The following is a 27,485-nucleotide window of genomic DNA, read 5'->3' on the forward strand; positions in this document are numbered from 1 at the left end:
CCCTTATTCTCATCGTTGTATCCTAAGAAGACACATTCAACAGACTGAGAAGTCAGTTTGGTGTGTTCACGAGGGGTAAGGACATAGCAAACACATCCAAAAAATTGAAGCGTCGAATAAACGATCAAATAGACGCTCGAAAGGAGCGTCACCCTGCAAAGCAGTGGATTGCTGAAGGTTGATGAGATAGATGGAAGTGGAGACATACTCGGCCCAAAAGTGCAGTGAAAGAGATGCGATGACCATCAATCGACGAGCCGTCTCAAGAAGGCGACGATGCTTGCGCTTAGCCACGTCATATTGAGCATGAGCACAAGGATAACAGAACCAAAATCTGCTCAGCAAGGAGTCCACACAACAGCTTGGAGATATACTCCACCAGAGTCACCATAAAACACATGAATAGGCGTAGACAATTGAGTGTGAACCATGGCAGCAAAAGGCTCATAGATAAGACCTCACTACGAGAAGAAATAAAGTATATATTCAGGTGTGTTGGGAGAAGTCACTAGCGGAGGCAAAGGGAGATGATCCATCGAGATCAGAGTGAACAAGGTCTAAAGGATGCTGAGACACTGGACCACGTATTAGAGACATTATCGGAGACGGATCCAAGAAGATCACACCGAACTAAGGATGAAAGATCGCAAGTGACCCAAGGCGATGATGCCACTCTTGAAAATATCTGGTAGACAAGGCAATAGAGGCAGAGACTGGCGGCACTGGTAGTAGAGGGACTTGATCCGGTATCCCACTTGCATGTGCACTCTTCGTACCTCGCCGATCTGGCTAGGTGTTCCTTTCCTGTTTGCGGGTTGTGTGCCACGTGCTTGATTAAGCACCCCAAGTTCTCCTACTGTGCGCCCTTGGCCTCGACTTTAGGTAGCGCCTGTCCTCGGCTCGTTTCGTGCATAATCCAGGTACGCGTCGACTGTCCGAGCTCCTGCTCACCATTGGTGGTGGTGCGGTTATGGCGTCACACATAAAGGGAACACGAGATGTGGGATTGAGACAGTGCTTGTAGCAACCCGCAACAAGGCAAAGGATGCCCATCCAGACTGGTAGGGAGCGGAGGTGGTCACAAAGGTGGACGTTGACTCGAGCCTCAACAGTGCACTCATCAGTAAGAGTAGCACGAGTAAGAAGATCCTGGACATACTTCTCTTCGAAAATAAAGAAGTCATTAGAGGTAGAAGAAACCTCAATCTCAAGGAAGTGCCAAAGAGGACTTAGATCGGACATAACAAATTCACTATGACGAACCTTCACCAAGGTAATGTACTTAAGAGTCGTTGCCAGTGATGATCGACATGTAGAAGAAGTGTTCGACCACGAGTTGAATGGTGGACCGAAAGTGTAGGATAATGAGCACTCGCCAAAAACTAGCCACAATCACCATTGAGACGAAGCGCTCAAACCAGGCACGAGGGGTTTGCTTAGGGCCATGTAGACATTGACGAAGACGACAAACCATGCCATTAGGAAGAGAACCTAGGCGGTGGCTACTTGTAGGCATTCTTGACATCAAGCTGAGAGACAGACTAGCGGTGAATAGAAGCCACATTGAGGAAGTGTGGGAAGATTGGTCAAATGGGCCATATATATAGGAGTCAATGTCTCTTCGTAGTCATGACCATGTTCTCACCACTAAACGAGCTTTGTAACGCTCAAGAGTATCATCAGTCTTAACCTTGTAGACCCACTTACAAGTGATGAGACGAGCACGAGGAGGAAGGGAAATGAGATTTCACGTGCCGATGAGGGCAAGAGCATCAATCTTAGATGCCATCACATGCAACCATTTGGGATGAACAACCTCACGGCAAGAAGTCGTCTCGGGAAGAGCTGCGCTGTAACCATAGAGGTCAATAGGCAGAAGCGGGCGAGCTCGAAAGCCATAAGTAGGCTAAGTTGGAGGCGGTGCGTTGCCAACGAAAGAAGATATAATAGTCGAGGGAGATGGCTTATCAGAAGAATCCACAACATGTGGACCACGAGTGTAGTAAAGTCGAGGAACATGAGCAAAAGAAGAACATATAAAAAGTCAAAGTGAGTCATAACATTCCCACCAAGTGATGGGACGAACACGAGGAGGAAGAGAAATAATATCCCACGTGCCGATGCGCTCAAGAGCAACAATCTCCTCTGCCATCGCAAGGTGCCATTTGGTATGGATAACATCACGATAAGAAGTCTGCTCAAGAACACTAGCGCCAACGCTTGGAAGACCAAGGCGGTCAACAGGCGGAAGCGGACGAGGAAGCAAGCCAGAAGTAGGCCGAGAGGGGAAGTGGGACATCAGTAGACCACATTCACCACACGCGGACGATTGTATATAAAAGCGAGGAAAAGATGTAAGAATACGAGCAGAAATCATCGGGATAAACTCAGGTGATCGAGACAAGGAAGCCACAATTGATGAAGGTGTAGAATCATGTGATAAGCGAGGTGAGGAAATCATAGGAGATGATGCCATTGGATCTACAATAATCAGAGAAGCATCAACAGTACGACGACTGGATAAGGGAGTGATAGGAGTGTTGGACTTCAAAAAAAGAAGAGAGATTTCCTCCATTAAAAAGGTCGAGGAAGATGGATGCGGGTAGAAGGGATGAGACTCATCAAAAGTCATATCCCGAAAAATAGCCATCTGACGCCCAACATGATCCCAATAATGATATCCCTTATGCTCATCGTTGTAACCTAAGAACACACACTCAACAGACTGAGCAGTTAGTTTGGTGTGTTCACGTGGGCAAGGACATAGCAAATAGAACCAAACAATTGAAGCGCCGAATAATCAGGAAAGAATCTAATAGACGCTCGAAAGGAGCGTCACCCTGTAGAGCAGTGGATTGCCGAAGGTTGATGAGATAGATGGAAGTGGAGACAGACTCGGGCCAAAAATGCGGTGAAAGAGAGGCGGCGACCATCAATGGACGAGCCGTCTCAAGAAGGTGACGATGCTTGCGCTCAGCCACGCCATTTTGAGCACGAGCACTAGGATAAGAGAACCAAAGTCTGCTCAGCAAGGATTCCACGCAACAGATACTCCACCAGAATCACCATAGAACACATGAATAGGCATAGAGAATTAAGTGGGAACCATGGCAGCAAAAGGATTATAGATAAGACCTCACTACGAGAAGAAATAAAGTATATATCCAGGTGTGTTGAGAGAAGTCACTAGCGGAGGCAAAGGGAGATGTTCCCTCGAGATCTGAGTAAACAAGGTCTAAAGGATGCTGAGACACTGTCTCGCTATGAGTATACAGGAACTGGACCACGTATTAGAGACATTATCGGAGACGGATCCAAGATCACCTTGAACTAAGGATGAGAGATCACAAGTGACCCAAGGCGATGATGCCACTCTTGAAACTATCTGGTAGACAAGGCAACAGAGGCAGAGACTGGCGGCACTGGCAGTAGAGGGACTTGATTTGGCATCCCACTTGCGTGTGCACTCTTCGTACCCCGCCGATCTGGCTGGGTGTTCCTTTCTTGTTTGCGGGTTGTGTGCCACATGCCTGATTAAGCACCCCAGGTTCTCCTACTATGCGCCCTTGGCCTCGACTTTAGGTAGCGCCTGTGCTCAGCTCGTCCCGCGCATAATCCAGGTACACGTCGACTGTCCGAACTACTGCTCACCATCAGTGGTGCTCGAGCGAGCGGTTATGGTGTCACACATAAAGGGAACATGTGATGTGGGATTGAGACAATGGTTGTAGCAACCCGCAGCAAGGAAATGATGCACATCCAGAATGGTAGGCAGCAAAGGTGGTCACAAAGGTGGACGTTGACTCCATAGGAGTCTCAACAGTGCGCTCATCAGTAAGAGTACCATGAGTAAGAAGATCCTGGACATACCATCTCTTAAAAAATAAATAAATCATTAGAGGTAGAAGAAACCTCAATCTCAAGGAAGTACCGAAGAGGACCAAGATCGGACATAAGAAATTCACTATGATGAGTCTTCACCAAGGCAATGTACGTAAGAGTCGTTGCTTGTGATGATCGACATGTAGAAGAAGTGTTCGATCACGACTTGAATGGTGGACCGAAAGTGTAGGATAATGAGCACTCGCCAAAAACTAGTCGCAATCACCATTGAGACGAAGCGTTCAAACCATGCACGCGGGGTTTGCTTAGGGCCATATAGACGGCGACGAAGACGACAAACCATGCCATTAGGAAGAGAACCTAGGTGGTGGCTACTTGTAGGCATTCTTGACATCAAGCTGAGAGACAGACAAGCGGCGAATAGAAGCCACATTGAGGAAGTGCACGAAGAGTGGTCACGTGGGCCATATATATAGGAGTAAATGTCTCTTTGTAGTCGTGACCATGTTCTCACCACTAAACAAGCTTTGTAACACTCAAGAGTATCATCAGTCTTAAGTAACCTTGTAGACCCACTTACAAGTGATGACAGGAGCACGAGGAGGAAGGGAGACGAGATTTCACGTGCCGATGCGGGCAAGAGCATCAAAATTCGATGCCATCACATGTAGCCATTTGGGATGAACAACCTCTTGGCAAGAAGTCATCTCGGGAAGAGCTGCGCAGTAACCATAGCGGTCAATAGGCAGAAGCGGGCGAGCTCGAAAGCCATAAGTAGGCTAAGCTTGAGGCGGTGCGTTGCCAATGGAAGAAGATATAATAGTCGAGGGAGATGGCTTATCAGAAGAATCCACAACACGCGGACCACGAGTGTAGTAAAATCGGGGAACATGAGCAAAAGAAGGAACATATAAAAAGTCAAAGTGAGTTGTAACATTCCCACCAAGTGATGGGACGAACACGAGGAAGAGAAACAATATCCCACGTGGCGATGCGCTCAAGAGCAACAATCTCCTCTGCCATCGCAAGGTGCCATTTGGTATGAATAACATCACGATAAGTTGGCTCAAGAACACTAGCGCCAATGCTGGGAAGAGGAAGCAAGCCATAAGTAGGCCAAGAGGGGAAGTGGCACATCGGTAGGCACATTCACAACACGCGGACAATGTATATAAAAGTGAGGAAAAGATTGAAGAATATGAGCAGAAATCATCGGGATATATACTCAGGTGATGGAGACAAGGAAGCCACAACCGATAAAGGTGTAGAATCCTGTGATAAGCGAGGTGAGGAAATCATAGGAGATGATGGCATTGGATTTGTAATTATCGGAGAAGCACGAGCAGTACAACGAATGGATAAGGGAGTGATAGGAGTGTTGGATTAAAAAAAAGAGATTTCCTCCCTTGGAAAGGTCGAGGAAGATGGACGCGGGTAGAAGGGATGAGACTCATCAAAAGTCATATCCCGAGAAATAGGCATCCGACACCCAACATGATCCCAATAATGATATCCCTTATGCTCATCGTTGTATCCTAAGAAGACACACTCAACAGACTGAGCAGTCAATTTGGTTCATTCACGTGGGCAAGGACATAGCAAACACAACCAAACAATTGAAGTGCCGAATTATTAGGAAAGAATCAAATAGACGCTCGAAAGGGGCGCCACCCTGCAGAGCAGTGGATTGCAGAAGGTTGATGAGATAGATGGAAGTGGAGACAGACTCGGCCCAAAAATGCGGTGAAAGAGAGGCGGCGACCATCAATGGACAATCCGTCTCAAGAAGGTGACGATGCTTGCGCTTAGCCACGCCATTTTGAGCACGAGCACCAGGATAAGAGAACCAAAGTCTGCTCAGCAAGGATTTCACGCAACAGATACTCCACCAGAATCACCATAGAACACATGAATAGGCATAGAGAATTAAGTGGGAACCATGGCAGCAAAAGGCTTATAGATAAGACCTCACTACGAGAAGAAATAAAGTATATATTCAAGTGTGTTGAGAGAAGTCACTAGCGGAGGCAAAGGGAGATGTTCCCGCGAGATCTGAGTGAACGAGTTCTAAAGGATGCTGAGACACTGTCTCGCTATGAGTATACAGGAACTGGACCACGTATTAGAGACATCATCGGAGACGGATCCAAGATCACCTTGAACTAAGGATGAGAGATCACAAGTGACCCAAGGCGATGATGCCACTCTTGAAAATATCTGGTAGACAAGGCAACAGAGGCAGAGACTGGCGGCACTGGCAGTAGAGGGACTTGATTTGGCATCCCACTTGCGTGTGCACTGTTCGTACCCCGTCGATCTGGCTGGGTGTTCCTTTCTTGTTTGCGGGTTGTGTGCCACATGCCTGATTAAGCACCCCAGGTTCTCCTACTATGCGCTCTTGGCCTCGACTTTAGGTAGCGCCTGTGCTCAGCTCGTCCCGTGCATAATCCAGGTACACGTCGATTGTCCGAACTACTGCTCACCATCAGTGGTGCTCGAGCGAGCGGTTATGGTGCCACACATAAAGGGAACATGTGATGTGGGATTGAGACAATGCTTGTAGCAACCCGCAGCAAGGAAATGATGCACATCCAGAATGGTAGGCAGCAAAGGTGGTCACAAAGGTGGACGTTGACTCCATAGGAGTCTCAACAGTGCGCTCATCAGTAAGAGTACCATGAGTAAGAAGATCCTGGACATACCTTCTCTTAAAAAATAAATAAATCATTAGAGGTAGAAGAAACCTCAATCTCAAGGAAGTACCGAATAGGACCAAGATCGGACATAAGAAATTCACTATGATGAGTCTTCACCAAGGCAATGTACGTAAGAGTCGTTGCTTGTGATGATCGACATGTACAAGAAGTGTTCGACCATGACTTGAATGGTGGACCGAAAGTGTAGGATAATGAGCACTCGCCAAAAACTAGTCGCAATCACCATTGAGACGAAGCGTTCAAACCATGCACGCGGGGTTTGCTTAGGGCCATATAGACGGCGACGAAGACGACAAACCATGCCATTAGGAAGAGAACCTAGGTGGTGGCTACTTGTAGGCATTCTTGACATCAAGCTGAGACAGACTAGCGGCGAATAGAAGCCACATTGAGGAAGTGCACGAAGAGTGGTCACGTGGGCCATATATATAGGAGTAAATGTCTCTTTGTAGTCGTGACCATGTTCTCACCACTAAACAAGCTTTGTAACGCTCAAGAGTATCATCAGTCTTAAGTAACCTTGTAGACCCACTTACAAGTGATGACAGGAGCACGAGGAGGAAGGGAGACGAGATTTCACGTGCCGATGCGGGCAAGAGCATCAAAATTCGATGCCATCACATGTAGCCATTTGGGATGAACAACCTCTCGGCAAGAAGTCATCTCGGGAAGAGCTGCGCAGTAACCATAGCGGTCAATAGGCAGAAGCGGGCGAGCTCGAAAGCCATAAGTAGGCTAAGCTTGAGGCGGTGCGTTGCCAATGGAAGAAGATATAATAGTCGAGGGAGATGGCTTATCAGAAGAATCCACAACACGCGGACCACGAGTGCAGTAAAATCGAGGAACATGAGCAAAAGAAGGAACATATAAAGTGAGTCGTAACATTCCCACCAAGTGATGGGACAAACACGAGGGAGAGAAACAATATCCCACGTGGCGATGCGCTGAAGAGCAACAATCTCCTTTGCCATCGCAAGGTGCCATTTGGTATGAATAACATCACGATAAGAAGTTGGCTCAAGAACACTAGCGCCAACGCTGGGAATAGGAAGCAAGCCATAAGTAGGCCAAGAGGGGAAGTGGCACATCAGTAGGCACATTCACAACACGCGGACAATGTATATAAAAGTGAGGAAAAGATTGAAGAATATGAGTAGAAATCATCGGGATATAAACTCAGGTGATGGAGACAAGGAAGCCACAACCGATAAAGGTGTAGAATCCTGTGATAAGCGAGGTGAGGAAATCATAGGAGATGATGGCATTGTATTTGCAATTATCGGAGAAGCACGAGCAGTACAACGAATGGATAAGGGAGTGATAGGAGTGTTGGATTAAAAAAAAAGAGATTTCCTCCCTTGGAAAGGTTGAGGAAGATGGACGCGGGTAGAAGGGATGAGACTCATCAAAAGTCATATCCCGAGAAATATGCATCCGACGCCCAACATGATCCCAATAATGATATCCCTTATGCTCATCGTTGTATCCTAAGAAGACACACTCAACGGACTGAGTAGTCAGTTTGGTGCATTCACGTGGGCAAGGACATAGCAAACACAACCAAACAATTGAAGCGCCGAATAATTAGGAAAGAATCAAATAGACGCTCGAAAGGGGCGCCACCCTGCAGAGCAGTGGATTGCTGAAGGTTGATGAGATAGATGGAAGTGGTGACAGACTCGGCCCAAAAGTGCGGTGAAAGAGAGGCGGTGACCATCAATGGAGGAGCTGTCTCAAGAAGGTGACGATGCTTGCGCTCAGCCACACCATTTTGAGCATGAGCACCAGGATAAGAGAACCAAAGTCTGTTCAGCAAGGATTCCACGCAACAGGTTGGAGCTATACTCCACCAAAGTCACCATAGAACACATGAATAGGCGTAGAGAATTGACTGTGAACCATGGCAGCAAAAGGCTTGTAGATAAGACCTTACTTCGAGAAGAAATAAAGTATATATCTAGGTGTGTTGAGAGAAGTCACTAGCGGAGGTAAAGGGAGATGATCCCTCGAGATCAGAGTGAACAAGGTCTAAAGGATGTTGAGACACTGTCTCCCCATGAGTATAAGGTAACTGGACCACGTATTAGAGACATCATCGGAGACGGTTCCAAGAAGATCACGTCAAACTAAGGATGAGAGATCACAAGTGACCCAAGGCGATGATGCCACTCTTGAAAATATCTGGTAGACATGGCAACAGAGGCAGAGACTGGAGGCACTAGCAGTAGAGGGACTTGATTCGGCATCCCACTTTTTTCTTCGTACCCCGCCGATCTGGCTTTGTGTTCTTTTCCTGTTTGCGGGTTGTGTGCCACGTGCTTGAATAAGCACCCCAGGTTCTCCTACTGTGCGCCCTTGGCATGTACTTTAGGTAGCGCCTGTCCTCGGCTCGTCCCGTGCATAATCCAGGTACGCGTCAACTGTCCGAGCTCCTGCTCACCATTGGTGGTGCTCGAGCATGCGGTTATGGTGTCACACATAAAGGGAACATGGGATGTGGGATTGAGACAGTGCTCGTAGCAACCCGCAACAAGGCAAAGGATGCCCATCCAGACTGGTAGGGAGCGGAGGTGGGTGGACGTTGACTCCATAGGAGTCTCAACCGTGCGCTCATCAGTAAGAGTAGCACGAGTGAGAAGATCCTGGACATACTTCTCTTAGAAAATAAAGAAGTCATTAGAGGTAGAAGAAACCTCAGTCGCAAGGAAGTACCGAAGGGACCAAGATCGGATAAGAAATTCAATATGATGAGGCTTCACCAAGGCAATGTACTTAGAGTTGTTTCGAGTGATGATCGATATGTAGAAGTGTTCGACCACGTGTTGAATGGTGGACCAAAAGTGTAGCACTCGACAAAAACTAGCCGCAATCACCACAAAGATGAAGCGCTCAAACCAGGCACGAGGGGTTTGCTTAGGGCCATATAGACAACGACGAAGACAATTGAAGTGCCGACTAATCAGGAAATTTTAACATATAAGGTTCCGAGGCGACCCGCCGTCCCAAGCGTCCCCCGATTTCACTTTGCTTCTTGCCGTTCGATCACGCCTGGTCAGGTCAAGGCGTGTGCACGATCGTTTGATTTTTACAGGCTGTTTTGACCCAGACTTTTTTCGTTGATGCACGATGACTGGTGGGCTCGGCGATACCTTTCATTGGCTGGGTTAATTTTGCTCGGGTGAGCCAGTCCTGCCGCGTCTCGTGTCTCGTCACGCAGAGTCCGCGTCGTGCAGAATTGGCGAGCCACAGAGGAATTGGCCGGCGCTGATGCACCCGTTTTCTGCTGCCGCACCTGTGATGTACAGATGACGGGTGGGCTGGTGATGCCCTTGGTCCCGCTCGCCGGTGCCACTGGCTGCATGTCCCACGGTGTAAGGGGTAGGGTAGTGTTTTCTTGGGTCAACAGTTCTTGGTGGGACGCTCTGGCGCGCTGCTCGCGCCTTGCGTTGGGGGAGCAGTTGCAGAGGGGTCGGCCGGTGCGTGTGCACCCGGCTTCTGCACCCACCTTTGGCCTACCGCGATGACGGCTGGGCTGTCGCTGGTCCTGGTCCCGCTCGTCGGCTGCCCTGGATGCATTCGTCGGGGTCGTCGCGTCGTTGGTTGTGGTCGCATGCAGGGCGGGCCCAGCGCTGCGTGTGGCCCAGTTTCCACAGAAAAAGAGGGCAAGGGAAAAAGCGAAGCGCCTCCTCGCGCACTCCACGGTCGCGCATCCTCCGGTGTCAATGGCGCCCACCTCCCGCATCTCGTGCAAACCTCCTCGGCGGGCTTGGAGGTGAGCTTCCTCGGCAGCCGCGGAGGCGTGCAGGCAAAGGGCGACGGTGGCGGCGCTCGATTTGTTCTGTAGGAGAGAGAGAAGATGAGAGGAACAAAGAGGGGGGAAGAGGAGAGCAGCCGCGGAGGCGTCGCGTCGGACGGGAGTGGGTCACCGGCCGGCGTCGGACTGCGCCGGCGAGGTTCGGGCTCGACCTTGTTGTTGGTGGCGGCTCGATCTGCTCCTGGATCGGGACCTACGAGGAGGTTGGGGCACGTCTTCTAAAACCTGCAGCGGACTGTACAGCCAGCCAGCGGGAGCGCCGGTCCAGATCATGGGCACAGCTCGGTCGAGCTACAGCGAGTGCATCTGATTCCAACACATCAAGGTGAGCTTCACACGTCGTTCCCTCTTTTATTCTTCTCAGGCAACGAGGGGTCAGTGGAAAGGCAATGTGCTTGATATGTGGAGTTGGTGTTGAGGCTGGCGGTAGTACACAGGGAAGGCGCCCATCGCTTGATAATCCATATCTTTTTTTCTTGAAAGTGTGAAGACATTTCTTAGATTGTTTCTTGTTTTTTTGGTGTGTTTTGTTCTACTGATAAGTGGCAAGAAAGAAAAAACCTGCTTGAATTATAGAAAGTGCTGTAAGAAAATTATGAGAATGAAATATGGACTGCATATATACGTATGATGCAGCTGTTTTGCATCCGGAGATTGGATTACAAATTCTTCATGTCTGTGTACACTGATTTCTCAAAAGTATTATGTGCTGCACATATTTTAATTTCTTTTGACTAATTTAGAGCAAGGTAGGTGTGAAGGCTGCCGATTCAAGGCTCAACTCGAGCAAAACTTGAGTTCTTGATTGTTTTGTTGATGTAGCATCTGAGGCTCACTGACTCCTCTACCCAGTTCTGCTCTGTAATTTCAGCATATATGTTGTCATGTGCTTGCTTCAGCTTTCGGTGTCCGGATGACTATATGAGCAAAACTTGATTTCTTGATTGTTTTGTTGATGTAGCATCTGAGACTGACTTACTTCTCTACGAGAAAACAAGCCTTTTGACCTTCTTATTATGCGTGCAGGTTGATGATTGTGAGGTTATCAGCGTTCTCCTGCAAACTGAATTAGTTCCTCTGTGCTTGCGTACCATGGAGATGGGCAGTGAGCTATCAACATTGCTGTCCTGGCTGTGCTTCTTCCTTCTGGTAATGCACTGCTCCTTAGCTTCTTTCTTTGTATTTCTTATGAGTCCTACGTTTTGCGTATGCTGCTGCCTCTGCAATTTATAGTATATGCTTTCTTTTGCTTGGTATAATTTGGTGGGTGTGTTTTCTGGCGCTAGGCCTACTTTTGTCTACGGTTGAGCTATCTGCATATACCATGGGCCGTGCGCTTGTGTACTGATGATGATTTTGGCATGGTTTATTGTCTTATTTTTCTGCTAGATTAGCTTACAATAAGATTGGTGCAGTGGAGATAAAAATACATTGGCTGGTTGTATATCTTAGTTTGGCTGAAAGCACAGCATGTCAAATTGATCGGTGGCCATCTCTCCCAGTTTCTGCATATTTATTATTGGAAAGAGAACCGGGCTACTCACCGATTAATAAAAGCTTTATAGCTCTGTTCTCCTTCCATTCATTTCTTCAGTATTATTCTCTTAGATTAAAGGTATTATTGTGATGCCGTCGTGTTGTTTTGTATGTAGTGGATGGCCTTTCAGACATGTTTTAATGCGTTGATAGATTGACAGGCTTTATGTCTGCATTGTTGTGCCTGTGTTCTTACGTTTTTGTCTGTTTATTTTGCACGTTAGACGAACTGCTCTGTTCCTAGACCTGCAGCTCGTTTCTGCTCCTCAAGGTTTGCTCTCCTTTTCTTCTGCATGTCCATTATTTGTGGCTGCAGATATATTTATCTTCCTGCGCGTAACTGATGTCTAGCATTGCTGAAAATACCTTCATCGGAACTGGTCTCTACGCCTTCATCAAAGCTGGTGTCCACGGCTTCAACAAAGCTAATGTTCACAGGATCATTCATGCGAGCTCCCCTCATGCTCAGCCGTGGTGGAAACCTAAAACAACATAGATTTTCAGTCAACACAGCTATTAAGTCACATTACTGTAACGGTGTGTAAATATGCCAGAGGTTTTGAATGGGGCTTTATACCACCAAATTAGGATGTGTATATATATCTCATTGTACACAACAAGACACCATTTTTTTCGACTAAAGGAGATTATGCTTATTATGATATGTACTTGCCCATAGCTAGGCTAACTAAAACATATACGCTGCGCTATCAAAGTAAAATATGTATACACATCTCATTCTAGACACCCATATTTTCTATTAAAGGGGATTCAACTATGGATATTTTTTCATCGCACACATGGATTTAGGGTGCCTCTGCGCCATTTGGCGCAACGGGTCCACTAGTAATCAAATAGACGCTTGAAAGGAGTGCCACCTTGCAGAGCAGTGGATTGCTGAAGATTGAAGATCGATGGAAGTGGAGACAGACTTGGCCCAATAGTGCGGTGGAAGAGAGGTAGTGACTATCAACGGACGAGTCGTTTCAAGAAGGTGCCGATAAGACCTCACTATGGGAGAAATCAGGGCCGGGTTGGCAAAATTAGTCCTTCATCATGACAATAGAAAATTAAAACAGGTGTAGTGTATATATCATAATGTCTTACATAACAAGGAATATATTCAAGAATCATACCTATTCAAAACTTGGTTGCATAGTCTTTACTTGAATAACAACATTCTTTTAGTGTTCTTTGAAATGAAATCTTCAATTATATCCTCGCAATCAATGTTCTCCAATACTTCACTCTTAAGTGCAATTGTGGCCAAATCAGCAAGCCTTTGTTGTGTCATTGTAGTACACATATAGGACTTCAATAGCTTCAATTTTGAAAAGCTTCTTTCTGCTGATGCAATAGTCACAGGAATGGTCAATAGAACTATGTATGGAATACTTGCATTGGGAAAACAATCATGTCACTTTAAAAACTTTAGAATTTCAACTGGCCCCATATCATCCTTTGGAAAGGAATCTTTAAGTAACCTCAACTCCACTACAGTTCATTGGCATCAATGCCAGATTTGCCATCTTTTTTAAGGGCTGCCTCAAGATTATGACATGATTTCAAGCTCTCATTATCCAATGACTGCAATGATTTCGAAGTAAATGAGAAACGAAAATCTTTCTGCTAACCTCATATTGTTCAAATCTGCTTGTAAGTGACATAATTGCTTGATCAACAATAGTTGGAAAATAACCGTTTCTAAACGATTCCTCAGCAGACTGTGTGGCACCTTTGTGTCATCTAGGTTCTCATCAAAAATGTCTCTTTCTTTTAATCTCTCGTCTTTCATGAAATGTTGTACTAATAACCATATCAACTGCAATTTTTTGGCTATCTCCAATGCTTCTAAAAAGCCACTTTCTCTATACCCTTCGAAAAAATAATCAACCCTTTCACTTTCTCAATAGCAACATCTATAAGCATATCCTTTGCTTGCAAGTGTTTACTTACTAAATTAACAACATCTAATACCTCAGACCAAATTACTATTGCCACTTAAATTCATATTCCCCAGGTTCATTATATGCCAAACCTTTTGCCCCGCTGCTTGTTTATATCATTATCAGTTTCGGATACCTAAAATGAAAAGAAAGGAAATATATATTATAGTTGGAGATAGCCAAAGGAATTACATAATAATAAATGTAAAAATATTTGGTACCTAAAGTAGAGCCTCCCAAATGGCTGCACATTTAAATCTGATAGCTTTAACACTGTTGACACAACTCTTCCAACGTGTAGCTGATACTAACTTGAGCGTCACTCTTATCTATGTTATCTTTCAGAATTGCATTTCTTCGTAAAAATTGGGAAAGTTACATAAATGTGTTGGATGATACCACAAAGTGTTAAATTAAGGCTATGGCAACCACAAGCAGAATAGATAGCTCTAGGATTTACATTCAAAACTCTCCGTTGTACCCCATGATGTTTTCCTTTCATATCTGACCCATCATCATACCCTTGTCCTCTCACATTATCTATATCAAGATCAAGAAGCTTAAGTTCATTCTCTAGCACTTCTAAAAGTCCTTGCCGAGTCGTACCATTTACATCTAAAAATCCTAGAAATGATTCTTCTACACAAACATGACTTGAAGATGAATCCACATACCTAATAATTGAACATATCTGTTCTTGGTGGCTTGCATCAGGGTACAATCAAGTGCGACCGAGAAATATTTTGCACTCTTTATTTTCTTAAAAATCTCAAACTTAATAGCCGAAGCAAACAAGTGTATGAACTCATTCTAAATCTTATGATCAAGATGATTAGCATGAGTTTCTTCATTTGTAATACGACAAACATGTTCTTGAATAACTGTGTTAAATTCAGCCAACATCTCTACCAGACCCAAGAAATTCCCATTGCTTCCCATTGCCGTCTTCATACAGTTTGCTGGTACTACCACGGAAGGCTAGATTTCTCCAATGCTCTTCATTCTCAAGTTGTCATTGAGCATCTTTATCAATAGTTTGATGCTTTTGCAATCTAGTAGTACGGAGCTCATACCAAGTGGTCATATTCAAAACATGATCTACACTTGTCTCATGCTCTTTAAGTGTATTGCCAAGATGTATCGAATCATCACACCCCTCGTTTGCCAACAGACCTTTTTCTATGCCCTTTTTGTAAATAATTTACAACCAAAGCAAAATAGTCTATTGAGGTCCTTAGAATAGACAAGCCAATCTCTATCGCAATGCTCCGCATTTGACATAATTCTAGTATAGAATAGTGTAGAAAACCTGCTAGAATATCTGTCCTTAAGACCTTTCTGAAATTGTGAGTCTCTTTTAGGGCCCTTTTGTGCTAAAATGTCAATATGCTTAGGATCAAGAGAACCCCAATTTCTTGGATCAAATATATTAACATGCAAAGCAGCACCGACATCCGCAACAGGTGAAGTATTTGAGTTAACATCAATACTAGTTGTCCCGATGTCATCACCATTATTATCCATATCAATGTTTGTGTTACCAATAAGATCATCATCAACCTCATCATTATTTTCTCTCTCTGCTTGTTCATCTCTATGATCATTGTCAACATCAGGGTCAACATTATTATCAACCGTGAGGCCTTGATCCTGTGATTGATTATTAGAGGACACATGTGGTTCTTTTGCAACAAACTTATCCATGGCTCCTTTCTGTAATCGACCTAACTTCTTTGTTTTTTTTTCAAATGCTTTTGGTAACCGGATTCATGTTGTCTATCCTGAGAAGACATGACTTGGATCTTGAAACATGTATAGAAAAGATGTAAAATAGATGGAATGCAATCTGCGGAACTCATGGATCGATGGCCGACAGCTGATAGAAGCATCACATGCTGAATTGGATGGGGATGGACCGATGGAGGATCGCCGAGCTTCAAGCGTCGTATTGGAGAAAAAGGAGAGAAGACGAACAGACAAGAGATGAGGGCAGGAGGCGGCGTTGGAGACGACTCGTCCGCTCGACCTGGTGTCCTCGATGGCTCAATGCCTTGATTGCTCAACGCCTGGGCTCCATGGGAGACTCTATGCAGCCTGGACAGCTAGATGCGCTAGCGCTAGCGGGGCGGCTTACGGGCCCATGCTGGATATCGAGTAGCGGGCCTGCTGGCTGCTGCTTGCTATGGACTGCCTTGTGCTAGGAATTTCATGGCCCTGAAAATTAGCCATGTTCCGTCGCACGGACTCCATGCCTGGAAGAAATAAAGTATATCCATGTGTGTTAGGAGAAATCATCTATAAAGATGGACCCCAGACATCAGACGGAACAAGGTCGAAAGGACGCTTGCTCGTGCTCCTGCTCGCCGATGGTGGTGCCTGAGTCTGCGGTGATGCGGCTGCCCAACAAGGGAAGACAAGATGTGGGATCGAGGCAGCACACATAGTAACCCACAACCAGGCAACGGATGTACTTCTCAACTGCCGCAAGTAAACACAGAGGTAGTTGCATGGCGATGGCTTGATAAACTGGGATGGAGAGAAGTACTAATTTGACAAGCATGAGCCAGCCTCCCATGTTTAGTAGATTCTCAATCCAAGTGGGGATGCAGTTGAGAACTTTGTCTAGAAGAGGCTACATGTGGACCATGCGAATCTTGCACAAGGGGAGACTAAGGTAGGTGCACGGGAGCGCTGGGAAAGCACACGCGAAGCTTAGCTTAATCACTTAAATCTCGGCGATGCTGCAATATATTGGTGCAAAGGAACACTTGTCGAAGTTGGTGCATACGCTCGACGTGCCACCAAGACCAGGTTGCCGCACGTCGAAGACAGGATGAGGACCATGTCGGCATTGTCATTGACATGAGGTGCTTGACGCCACGCCAGCACGATGGCTCTAACATGACAATGCTCTTCGCATGGATCAGCAAGGCGTTGAGCACTTGCAGCACAAAGAAGAAACAACAAAGACAAAAGGGGGTCACCTTGCCACAGGCCATGACGGTGAAGAATATGCCTCTCGGGCACCCTGTTGAGGGTGTCTATGGTAGAATCATCCACACCAACTCGTTGAACCTGCTGCCAGTGCCGGCGTGCCGTGAGACCATAGGAGGAAGGGCCATGAGACTGAATCGAATGCCTTCGCAGTGTCAACCTTGAGCACGAGGGTTGCGATGTGTCTAATGTGGAAGTCCTTAGTGGTGAGCATGAAGGAGCTCTAATTTTCCTTGATTAGTTCTGGGAGCCGAGGCATGATGTGGAGAGCAAGCAACTTGGAGAAAAGCCTACCAAAGGTATGCGGCAAACATATCAGGTGGAAGTGCGCGACCTTGTTTGAGTTTTTCTTCTCTGGCACCAAGACGATGAGGGCATCATTAGGCTCGACGAGGCAACCCGGTATAAGCAAATAGAGTTGGTGGACGACTACGGCAAGCTCATCTTTGATGATCTCCAAAGCGAGTTGGTAAAAAAACTCTACGAGGGATGGCGCAACCCATGATGGACGAGTAGTCTACCAGCGTCTACTCCTTATCCTTATGGGTCAAGGCCACACTACTGTCACGGGCGATGGCAACCATGTGATTTTTTGAAGTGGCAGTAATGAACTACTCCTTATCCCAGGGATAGTCCACGTAGCATTTGAATAGGCCTGAAGCTGTAATGAACTAGAGTAGGGAAAGAACATACGATGAGAGATCGTGCCACGAAGATATCAGAGAACACGAAGGAGAAGGAGGTGACTATAGTGAACCAATGTGGGTGCAAAGACAAACTGACTCAATATGGACGGGATAGGAGATATCTGGACAAGTAACATCTAGATAAACAAGACCCCCAACAAGATGACGATAACACGTCGGATTAGACAAGGGTCACCATCGCTAGCACGAAGGTGAACATTGAGCTCCATGGGAGTCTCAACAGTGCACTCATCAGTAAGAGCAGCATGAGCAAGAAGATTCTGGATATATTTTTCTTGGAAAACAAAAAAGCCATTAGAGGTAGAAGAGACCTCTATCCCAAGAAAGTAGGCCAAAATCAGACATAAGAAGCTGCTCACTAAGACGTCCCTTCACAAAGGCAATATACCGAGGGTCGTCGCCATTGATGATCATGTCGTTAGCATACTCAGGGTCGGCGGAGACGCTCAGGGTTGTAGGGACGGTCATTAGGCTAGCGGCGGAGGGAGCATCGAGGCCCGAGCTCTAGGCGGCGCATGCATCACGGGTGGAGGAGAGGTCAGCGTGGGGCGCAAGGAGCAGCAGGTGCGGAACTGTGGGGCTTTATCTCCCCTTGTCTACCACATGCTGCTAAAGAAGACGAAGGGAAGTCAGGGCGCCTCAAACGGTGGCTGCTCCCCTCTGGCTTGGACCAGAACCCCGGGAGCCGCGTAAGTGCAGAGAAGCAAGCAGAGCAAATGGCGCAGCCGCCTCCTCCCCTCGCTTGCTTCCTCCTCTTGGAGCTCGTTCCAGTTCTCTCTCTCTCTCTATATATATATATATATATTACCCTGGGTGAAGAATAACTTATTCTTCATCCCGATCGAACGACCTACCGAGCCGGACTCCCTTCGTATCTGCTCGGTTGACCCACCAAAAGAAAAAAACAATTCCCACCACGGCTGGCAGACAATGATTTTTTTTATGTTAGCGAGGAAAAGAAAATTTGGTCGTGGGTCTTGCGAGCTAGCCTCCCTGCAGTTTCTGGGAAACGCGGGCTCCACTTCCAACAGCATCGAGGTCGGAGGCGAGGGTCGATCGGTTTCGGCCGCGAGCGAGCGGTTTTGCATTGGGTCTCCTCGACGTCGCTTGGCTCCAGCCGCAGTGGAGTCGGGGCCTCGGCTTCGCGACGACACATTACAACATCCTTACTGTTGTGCTTCTGCTCTTGGTTGATTCGGGGGTGGGCATCAGCGTGTGAAATCGACTGCAGAGGATTCGGGCCTGGGGCATCGCATCTTCCTGCTGGTGGAAAGCCTGCGTCCCCTCGAGGCTGGTGCGGATTCTGGCAAGGACAGAGTTTCTCAGCACTTTTTCATTGCGTGTGTATTCTTTAGAATCGCGTATATTCTTCAGTAATGCTCCCAAATCTCCGCTCACTCCAAAAGTCCAGATACAGTGCATCACGTAATTTTCTTGTTTAGTTGCCATTAGCCAACTTCACAGAATTCAAGATGGATTTATTTGAACGGCAATGTCTCGAGCTTTTGGGGAGCAACAGTAATTATGAGCAACAGTAATTACAAGCTTAGCTAGCGCCATACCAACACTTTGCCATTGTGGGGATTTGCATCCCACCTCTACCCCAATGTCACAAGTAAAATTATGTGATTATCCATCTGATGACATGAGTAATTTAACTTCTGTTCTGTGTTTCATGTTGTCTGGAGCAATGCTTGGCTCCTAGCAGTTTCCAGATGGATTTATTTCCATTGCAATGAGAACGACTGTCAATATTTGCTGAATTTTTGGTAGACTCAACCCACAAACCAAGAGGACTTAACCCTCTTCTCCTTGATCTCCTTGATATGCAATCAGCAACAACAACAACAACAACAAAGCCTTTAGTCCCAAACAAGTTGGGGTAGGCTAGAGGTGAAACCCATAAGATCTCGCAACCAACTCATGGCTCTGGCACATGGATAGCAAGCTTCCACGCACCCCTGTCCATAGCTAGCTCTTTGTCGATACTCCAATCCTTCAGGTCTCTCTTAACGGACTCCTCCCATGTCAAAATCGGTCGACCCCGCCCTCTCTTGACATTCTCCGCACGCTTTAGCCGTCCGCTATGCACTGGAGCTTCTGGAGGCCTGCGCTGAATATGCCCAAACCATCTCAAACGATGTTGGACAAGCTTCTCCTCAATTGGTGCTACCCCAACTCTATCTCGTATATCATCATTCCGGACTCGATCCTTCCTCGTGTGGCCACACATCCATCTCAACATACGCATCTCCGCCACACCTAACTGTTGAACATGTCGCCTTTTAGTCGGCCAACACTCCGCGCCATACAACATTGCGGGTCGAACCGCCATCCTGTAGAACTTGCCTTTTAGCTTTTGTGGCACTCTCTTGTCACAGAGAATGCCAGAAGCTTGGCGCCACTTCATCCATCCGGCTTTGATTCGATGGTTCACATCTTCATCAATACCCCCATCCTCCTGCAACATTGACCCCAAATACCGATAGGTGTCCTTCCGAGGTACCACCTGTCCATCAAGGCTAACCTCCTCCTCCTCACAGCTAGTAGTACTGAAACCGCACATCATGTACTCGGTTTTAGTTCTACTAAGCCTAAACCCTTTCGATTCCAAGGTTTGTCTCCATAACTCTAACTTCCTATTTACCCCCGTCCGACTATCGTCAACTAGCACCACATCATCCGCAAAGAGCATACACCATGGGATATCTCCTTGTATACCCCTTGTGACCTCATCCATCACCAATGCAAAAAGATAAGGGCTCAAAGCTGACCCCTGATGCGGTCCTATCTTAATCGGGAAGTCATCGGTGTCGACATCACTTGTTCGAACACTTGTCACAACATTATTGTACATGTCCTTGATGAGGGTAATGTACTTTGCTGGGACTTTGTGTTTCTCCAAGGCCCACCACATGACATTCCGCAGTATCTTATCATAGGCCTTCTTCAAGTCAATGAACACCATATGCAAGTCCTTCTTATGCTCCCTATATCTCTCCATAAGTTGTCGTACCAAGAAAATGGCTTCCATGGTCGACCTCCCAGGCATGAAACCAAACTGATTTTTGGTCACGCTTGTCATTCTTCTTAAGCGGTGCTCAATGACTCTCTCCCGTAGCTTCATTGTATGGAGTTTTTCTTCTCTGGCACCAAGACGATGAGGGCATCATTAGGCTCGACGAGGCAACCCGGTATAAGCAAATAGAGTTGGTGGACGACTACGGGAAGCTCATCTTTGATGATCTCCAAAGCGAGTTGGTAAAAAAACTCTACGAGGGATGGCGCAACCCATGATGGACGAGTAGTCTACCAGCGTCTACTCCTTATCCTTATGGGTCAAGGCCACACTACTGTCACGGGCGATGGCAACCATGTGATTTTTTGAAGTGGCAGTAATGAACTACTCCTTATCCCAGGGATAGTCCACGTAGCATTTGAATAGGCCTGAAGCTGTAATGAACTAGAGTAGGGAAAGAACATACGGTGAGAGATCGTGCCACGAAGATATCAGAGAACACGAAGGAGAAGGAGGTGACTATAGTGAACCAATGTGGGTGCAAAGACAAACTGACTCAATATGGACGGGATAGGAGATATCTGGACAAGTAACATCTAGATAAACAAGACCCCCAACAAGATGACGATAACACGTCGGATTAGACAAGGGTCATCATCGCTAGCACGAAGGTGAACATTGAGCTCCATGGGAGTCTCAACAGTGCACTCATCAGTAAGAGCAGCATGAGCAAGAAGATTCTGGATATATTTTTCTTGGAAAACAAAAAAGCCATTAGAGGTAGAAGAGACCTCTATCCCAAGAAAGTAGGCCAAAATCAGACATAAGAAGCTGCTCACTAAGACGTCCCTTCACAAAGGCAATATACCGAGGGTCGTCGCCATTGATGATCATGTCGTTAGCATACTCAGGGTCGGCGGAGACGCTCAGGGTTGTAGGGACGGTCATTAGGCTAGCGGCGGAGGGAGCATCGAGGCCCGAGCTCTAGGCGGCGCATGCATCACGGGTGGAGGAGAGGTCAGCGTGGGGCGCAAGGAGCAGCAGGTGCGGAACTGTGGGGCTTTATCTCTCCTTGTCTACCACATGCTGCTAAAGAAGACGAAGGGAAGTCAGGGCGCCTCAAACGGTGGCTGCTCCCCTCTGGCTTGGACCAGAACCCCGGGAGCCGCGTAAGTGCAGAGAAGCAAGCAGAGCAAATGGCGCAGCCGCCTCCTCCCCTCGCTTGCTTCCTCCTCTTGGAGCTCGTTCCAGTTCTCTCTCTCTCTCTCTCTATATATATATATATATATATATATATTACCCTGGGTGAAGAATAACTTATTCTTCATCCCGATCGAACGACCTACCGAGCCGGACTCCCTTCGTATCTGCTCGGTTGACCCACCAAAAGAAAAAAACAATTCCCACCACGGCTAGCAGACAATGATTTTTTTTATGTTAGCGAGGAAAAGAAAATTTGGTCGTGGGTCTTGCGAGCTAGCCTCCCTGCAGTTTCTGGGAAATGCGGGCTCCACTTCCAGCAGCATCGAGGTCGGAGGCGAGGGTCGATCGGTTTCGGCTGCGAGCGAGCGGTTTTGCATTGGGTGTCCTCGACGTCGCTTGGCTCCAGCCGCAGTGGAATCGGGGCCTCGGCTTCGCGACGACACATTACAGCATCCTTACTGTTGTGCTTCTGCTCTTGGTTGATTCGGGGGTGGGCATCAGCGTGTGAAATCGACTGCAGAGGATTCGGGCCTAGGGCATCGCATCTTCCTGCTGGTGGAAAGCCTGCGTCCCCTCGAGGCTGGTGCGGATTCTGGCAAGGACAGAGTTTCTCAGCACTTTTTCATTGCGTGTGTATTCTTTAGAATCGCGTATATTCTTCAGTAATGCTCCCAAATCTCCGCTCACTCCAGAAGTCCAGATACAGTGCATCACGTAATTTTCTTGTTTAGTTGCCATTAGCCAACTTCACAGAATTCAAGTTGGATTTATTTGAACGGCAATGTCTCGAGCTTTTGGGGAGCAACAGTAATTATGAGCAACAGTAATTACAAGCTTAGCTAGCGCCATACCAACACTTTGCCATTGTGGGGATTTGCATCCCACCTCTACCCCAATGTCACAAGTAAAATTATGTGATTATCCATTTGATGAAATGAGTAATTTAACTTCTGTTCTGTGTTTCATGTTGTCTGGAGCAATGCTTGGCTCCTAGCAGTTTCCAGATGGATTTATTTCCATTGCAATGAGAACGACTGTCAATATTTGCTAAATTTTTGGTAGACTCAACCCACAAACCAAGAGGACTTAACCCTCTTCTCCTTGATCTCCTTGATATGCAATCAGCAACAACAACAACAACAACAACAACAAAGCCTTTAGTCCCAAACAAGTTGGGGTAGGCTAGAGGTGAAACCCATAAGATCTCGCAACCAACTCATGGCTCTGGCACATGGATAGCAAGCTTCCACGCACCCCTGTCCATAGCTAGCTCTTTGTCGATACTCCAATCCTTCAGGTCTCTCTTAACGGACTCCTCCCATGTCAAAATCGGTCGACCCCACCCTCTCTTGACATTCTCCGCACGCTTTAGCCGTCCGCTATGCACTGGAGCTTCTGGAGGCCTGCGCTGAATATGCCCAAACCATCTCAAACGATGTTGGACAAGCTTCTCCTCAATTGGTGCTACCCCAACTCTATCTCGTATATCATCATTCCGGACTCGATCCTTCCTCGTGTGGCCACACATCCATCTCAACATACGCATCTCCGCCACACCTAACTGTTGAACATGTCGCCTTTTAGTCGGCCAACACTCCGCGCCATACAACATTGCGGGTCGAACCGCCGTCCTGTAGAACTTGCCTTTTAGCTTTTGTGGCACTCTCTTGTCACAGAGAATGCCAGAAGCTTGGCGCCACTTCATCCATCCGGCTTTGATTCGATGGTTCACATCTTCATCAATACCCCCATCCTCCTGCAACATTGACCCCAAATACCGATAGGTGTCCTTCCGAGGTACCACCTGGCCATCAAGGCTAACCTCCTCCTCCTCACAGCTAGTAGTACTGAAACCGCACATCATGTACTCGGTTTTAGTTCTACTAAGCCTAAACCCTTTCGATTCCAAGGTTTGTCTCCATAACTCTAACTTCCTATTTACCCCCGTCCGACTATCGTCAACTAGCACCACATCATCCGCAAAGAGCATACACCATGGGATATCTCCTTGTATACCCCTTGTGACCTCATCCATCACCAATGCAAAAAGATAAGGGCTCAAAGCTGACCCCTGATGCGGTCCTATCTTAATCGGGAAGTCATCGGTGTCGACATCACTTGTTCGAACACTTGTCACAACATTATTGTACATGTCCTTGATGAGGGTAATGTACTTTGCTGGGACTTTGTGTTTCTCCAAGGCCCACCACATGACATTCCGCAGTATCTTATCATAGGCCTTCTTCAAGTCAATGAACACCATATGCAAGTCCTTCTTATGCTCCCTATATCTCTCCATAAGTTGTCGTACCAAGAAAATGGCTTCCATGGTCGACCTCCCAGGCATGAAACCAAACTGATTTTTGGTCACGCTTGTCATTCTTCTTAAGCGGTGCTCAATGACTCTCTCCCATAGCTTCATTGTATGGCTCATCAGCTTAATTCCACGGTAATTAGTACAACTCTGAACATCCCCCTTGTTCTTGAAGATTGGTACTAATATACTCCGTCTCCATTCTTCTGGCATCTTGTTTGCCCGAAAAATGAGGTTGAAAAGTTTGGTTAGCCATACTATCGCTATGTCCCCGAGACCTTTCCACACCTCAATGGGCATACAATCAGGGCCCATCGCCTTGCCTCCTTTCATCCTTTTTAAAGCCTCCTTCACCTCAGACTCCTGGATGCGCCGCACAAACGCATGCTGGTCTCATCAAAGGAGTCATTCAGTTCAATGGTAGAACTCTCATTCTCCCCATTGAACAGCTTGTCGAAGTACTCCCGCCATCTATGCTTAATCTCTTCGTCCTTCACCAAGAGTTGGCCTGCTCCGTCCTTAATGCATTTGACTTGGCCAATATCCCTCGTCTTCCTCTCCCGGATCTTAGCCATCTTATAGATGTCCCTTTCACCTTCCTTCGTGCCTAACCGTTGGTAGAGGTCCTCATATGCCCGACCCCTTGCTTCACCAACAGCTCGCTTTGCGGCCTTCTTCGCCATCTTGTACTTCTCTATGTTGTCTGCACTCCTATCCAGGTATAGGCGTCTGAAGCAATCTTTCTTCTCTTTAAGCGCCTTCTGGACATCATCATTCCACCACCAGGTATCCTTATCTTCGCTTCTCCTTCCCCTGGACACTCCAAACTCCTCCGAAGCCACCTTACGAATGCAAGTCGCCATCTCGTTGATATGCAATCAGCAAGTTGAAAAGATTTAAATCAAGGTTCCATGATAATTCTTTTGAATCTCCCTGTATGGTAGGCTTTTCAGATATTCCATTTCAAAATAAAGGTGCATTCCTTTTACTTCCGGTAATATAAACTATGTATTTTTAATTGTCTAACCTTGTGTGCATAGGGTTTCTTTCACACGAGAGGTAAAGATGTTTCTTGTACAATATTTAGGTTCTGCAGAAAAATATTGTTTTAATTGGTTGTTGTTTGCCTGTCAGTCACACAAGCCTTTATTTATATTAGACCTTAGATGCTACTCGCTCTGTAAAGAAATATAAGAGTGTTTAGATCACTAAAATAGTGATCTAAACACTTATATTTCTTTACGGAGGGAGTACTAAGTACTAACTGTTATCCCTTTGTAATAGAAGAGCATAATTTCCACTCCCTAGTTGTTGATCATATTTCTCTGTGCCACATTCTAGTTCCAAAAATGCATGTTGATGGTCCACCTTGTTGATTGCCTGCTGATATTGTGAGATATTTGATTATGCTTGATAATATTAGTAGCGAAGAGTGCCTCATTGAAAATCTTAGTTGGAGAGTGAAATTTGCGTTAGTAGTATGTGCTGAATTTTACGGCAGTCATAAGATGAAATTGGTCCTGTGAAACTGAGGACTGAAAGAGCTGATTCTGGTGCTCAACAGTATGATATTTTAGCCCCTGCATAAATTGTGGGAAATCCCACGTGCATGGAAAATGAAGGACTCAAAGGTTAACATAATCCATTTTATAATCATCACACGTGCATCTCCATTATTTATGAGATTATTCAGGGATACCGCCTCCATTAATTAATTATGTATTAGAGAGGGAATTTATCTTTTGCGATAAACTGAGGAGGGGAGCAGTTATGTTTGTCCTTGCAATTGTGACATGTGTATTTCTACATCGACGTACAGCGTAACTATTTCAGGGCTTGGCAGACCAGTTTTTATCCGGAAGAAAGGCCTTTAGCGTGCGTTTGGATCTGAAGAAACAAAGCAAGATATGGCTGTCATTCCTCCTAACTTGGCTAGTTACTAGTATCTCCTTGATCCTTTGATAAGGTAGTCTTGGCGAGTGTTTGGGCAATAGAGAACATAACTTGGCAATTTCTGTACATGTTTACTGTATTCATTTATTCAGGATTAGAAGCTTAAATTCTGAATTTTATAGTTCAGGAGTAGCTACCTCCTGATGTACCGGTGTAATTTAATAGTTTCATCGAATGTGAACCAGAAGTATATGTTGTTAACATAGTTGGGTATACATATCATTTCATCTTTCTTTTCTAAGGTGTTTGATGAGTTCAATGCAATGAAACAGATGAGCTGAACATATTCAAGGTTTCTAGCGGGAATCACTTCTTCGTGGCCATTCTGGTGATAATGGTTGTACTCCAGGTAAAAAAACAAATACTATAATTCTTCTATTCCACATATGTAGTAGTTTCGGTTATTGTTAAATGTTGTTTCCTTTGTATATATGCAAGCTCTTATCCTCGAGTTTCCTTGGCAAGTTAACTAAAACAATCATGTTAAGCTGGCACCTATGGTTGGTGCTGATGGGAGTTGCTCGTTTAGGTGCTGATGGTCCAAGAATTGTAAAGATGAGGCAGGGGAACCTTATTTGTGTGGTGGATGCAATTATGTTATGAGGTCAATTTGTAACTTATTATACTACAGTTATGGACCAAGCCATGAATCAGAACCAAAATTCAGGATTGGTGAGAAGAAACGTGAACTTGTAATGTTTTTAGTACCCTAATCTTGACTTGTTGCTGATGGACGACAATGTTCAAGCTCGGCACATACTGTTGAACAGCTAAAATTATTGGATCTCAAGACACCTGCAAATTATGCAGTTGGAAGAAAGTTCAGAGATGTGTCGAGTCTTGGCATTCCCAAGTAATCATTGGTGTTACACTGCTTTGCACTCCCTTCATAACAAAATATAAGACGTTCCAAAAAAGGGGAACGTCTTACATTTTGGTACAAAGGTTGTAGTTTTATTTTCCTGTAGCTGGTTACTGAGTGGCATGCAGTAGATTGAGTTGAAGGATGTGAGTGAGGATTTGACATGTAATCAACGATGCAAGTCGTGAGAGTAGTCGATGTAAGGTGACAATCATCATGTGCGGAGGTCAACTCACGAGAGGAGTCGTTAAAGAGCGACCATCACGGTCAGCAGAAGACGAGCACCAAGAACTGCAGAAAGGTGTATGCGAGACGGGGCCTATGTAAGGGACACCGCCAAGGAGATGTGTACCGGACGAAAACATTGTACTTTTTTTTTTTTACTTGATACTTGAAGATAAGAAGCAGTCAGCGGAGCCAGCACCAAGCGGTCAAAGCAGCGAGCGAGGCATGATCGAGCGACCTTCGCGCCAGGATCCAGCAGGTAGCGCCGAACTGCAGGTGGGGTGGAGCACAACAGGGGCAGAAGCGGACTCCTTGCGTTGCAATGACATGCATGTGGGCTGCCGTGTTAGTT

At 46.2% G+C, this 27,485-nt stretch overlaps 1 protein-coding gene across 9 annotated transcripts in view; it reads left to right on the forward strand.

Moving 5' to 3' along the window:
- Nucleotides 1–26,921, forward strand: part of LOC119282196 (proteasome subunit beta type-8-like) — a 42,307-nt gene extending 15,386 nt beyond the window's left edge. The window contains exons 4-8 of one of the 9 annotated variants that reach the window (XR_005138656.1): nt 11,401–11,523; nt 12,135–12,181; nt 25,927–26,059; nt 26,319–26,395; nt 26,485–26,921. Coding sequence is in view for 4 of the 9 variants with exons in the window: in XM_037562513.1 (XP_037418410.1) it covers nt 11,401–11,523; nt 25,927–26,055 (252 nt within the window). In the remaining 5 variants the exon portion in view is untranslated. Of the gene's footprint in view, nt 1–11,400; nt 11,524–12,134; nt 12,182–25,926; nt 26,280–26,318 lie in introns of those variants that run through there. The other 8 variants (XR_005138659.1, XR_005138654.1, XR_005138660.1 and 5 more) reach the window with 8 other exon arrangements.
- Nucleotides 26,922–27,485: the final 564 nt, after the last annotated feature.

This window comes from Triticum dicoccoides, chromosome 1A, assembly GCF_002162155.2.
Source record: "Triticum dicoccoides isolate Atlit2015 ecotype Zavitan chromosome 1A, WEW_v2.0, whole genome shotgun sequence".
NCBI lineage: Eukaryota > Viridiplantae > Streptophyta > Magnoliopsida > Poales > Poaceae > Triticum > Triticum dicoccoides.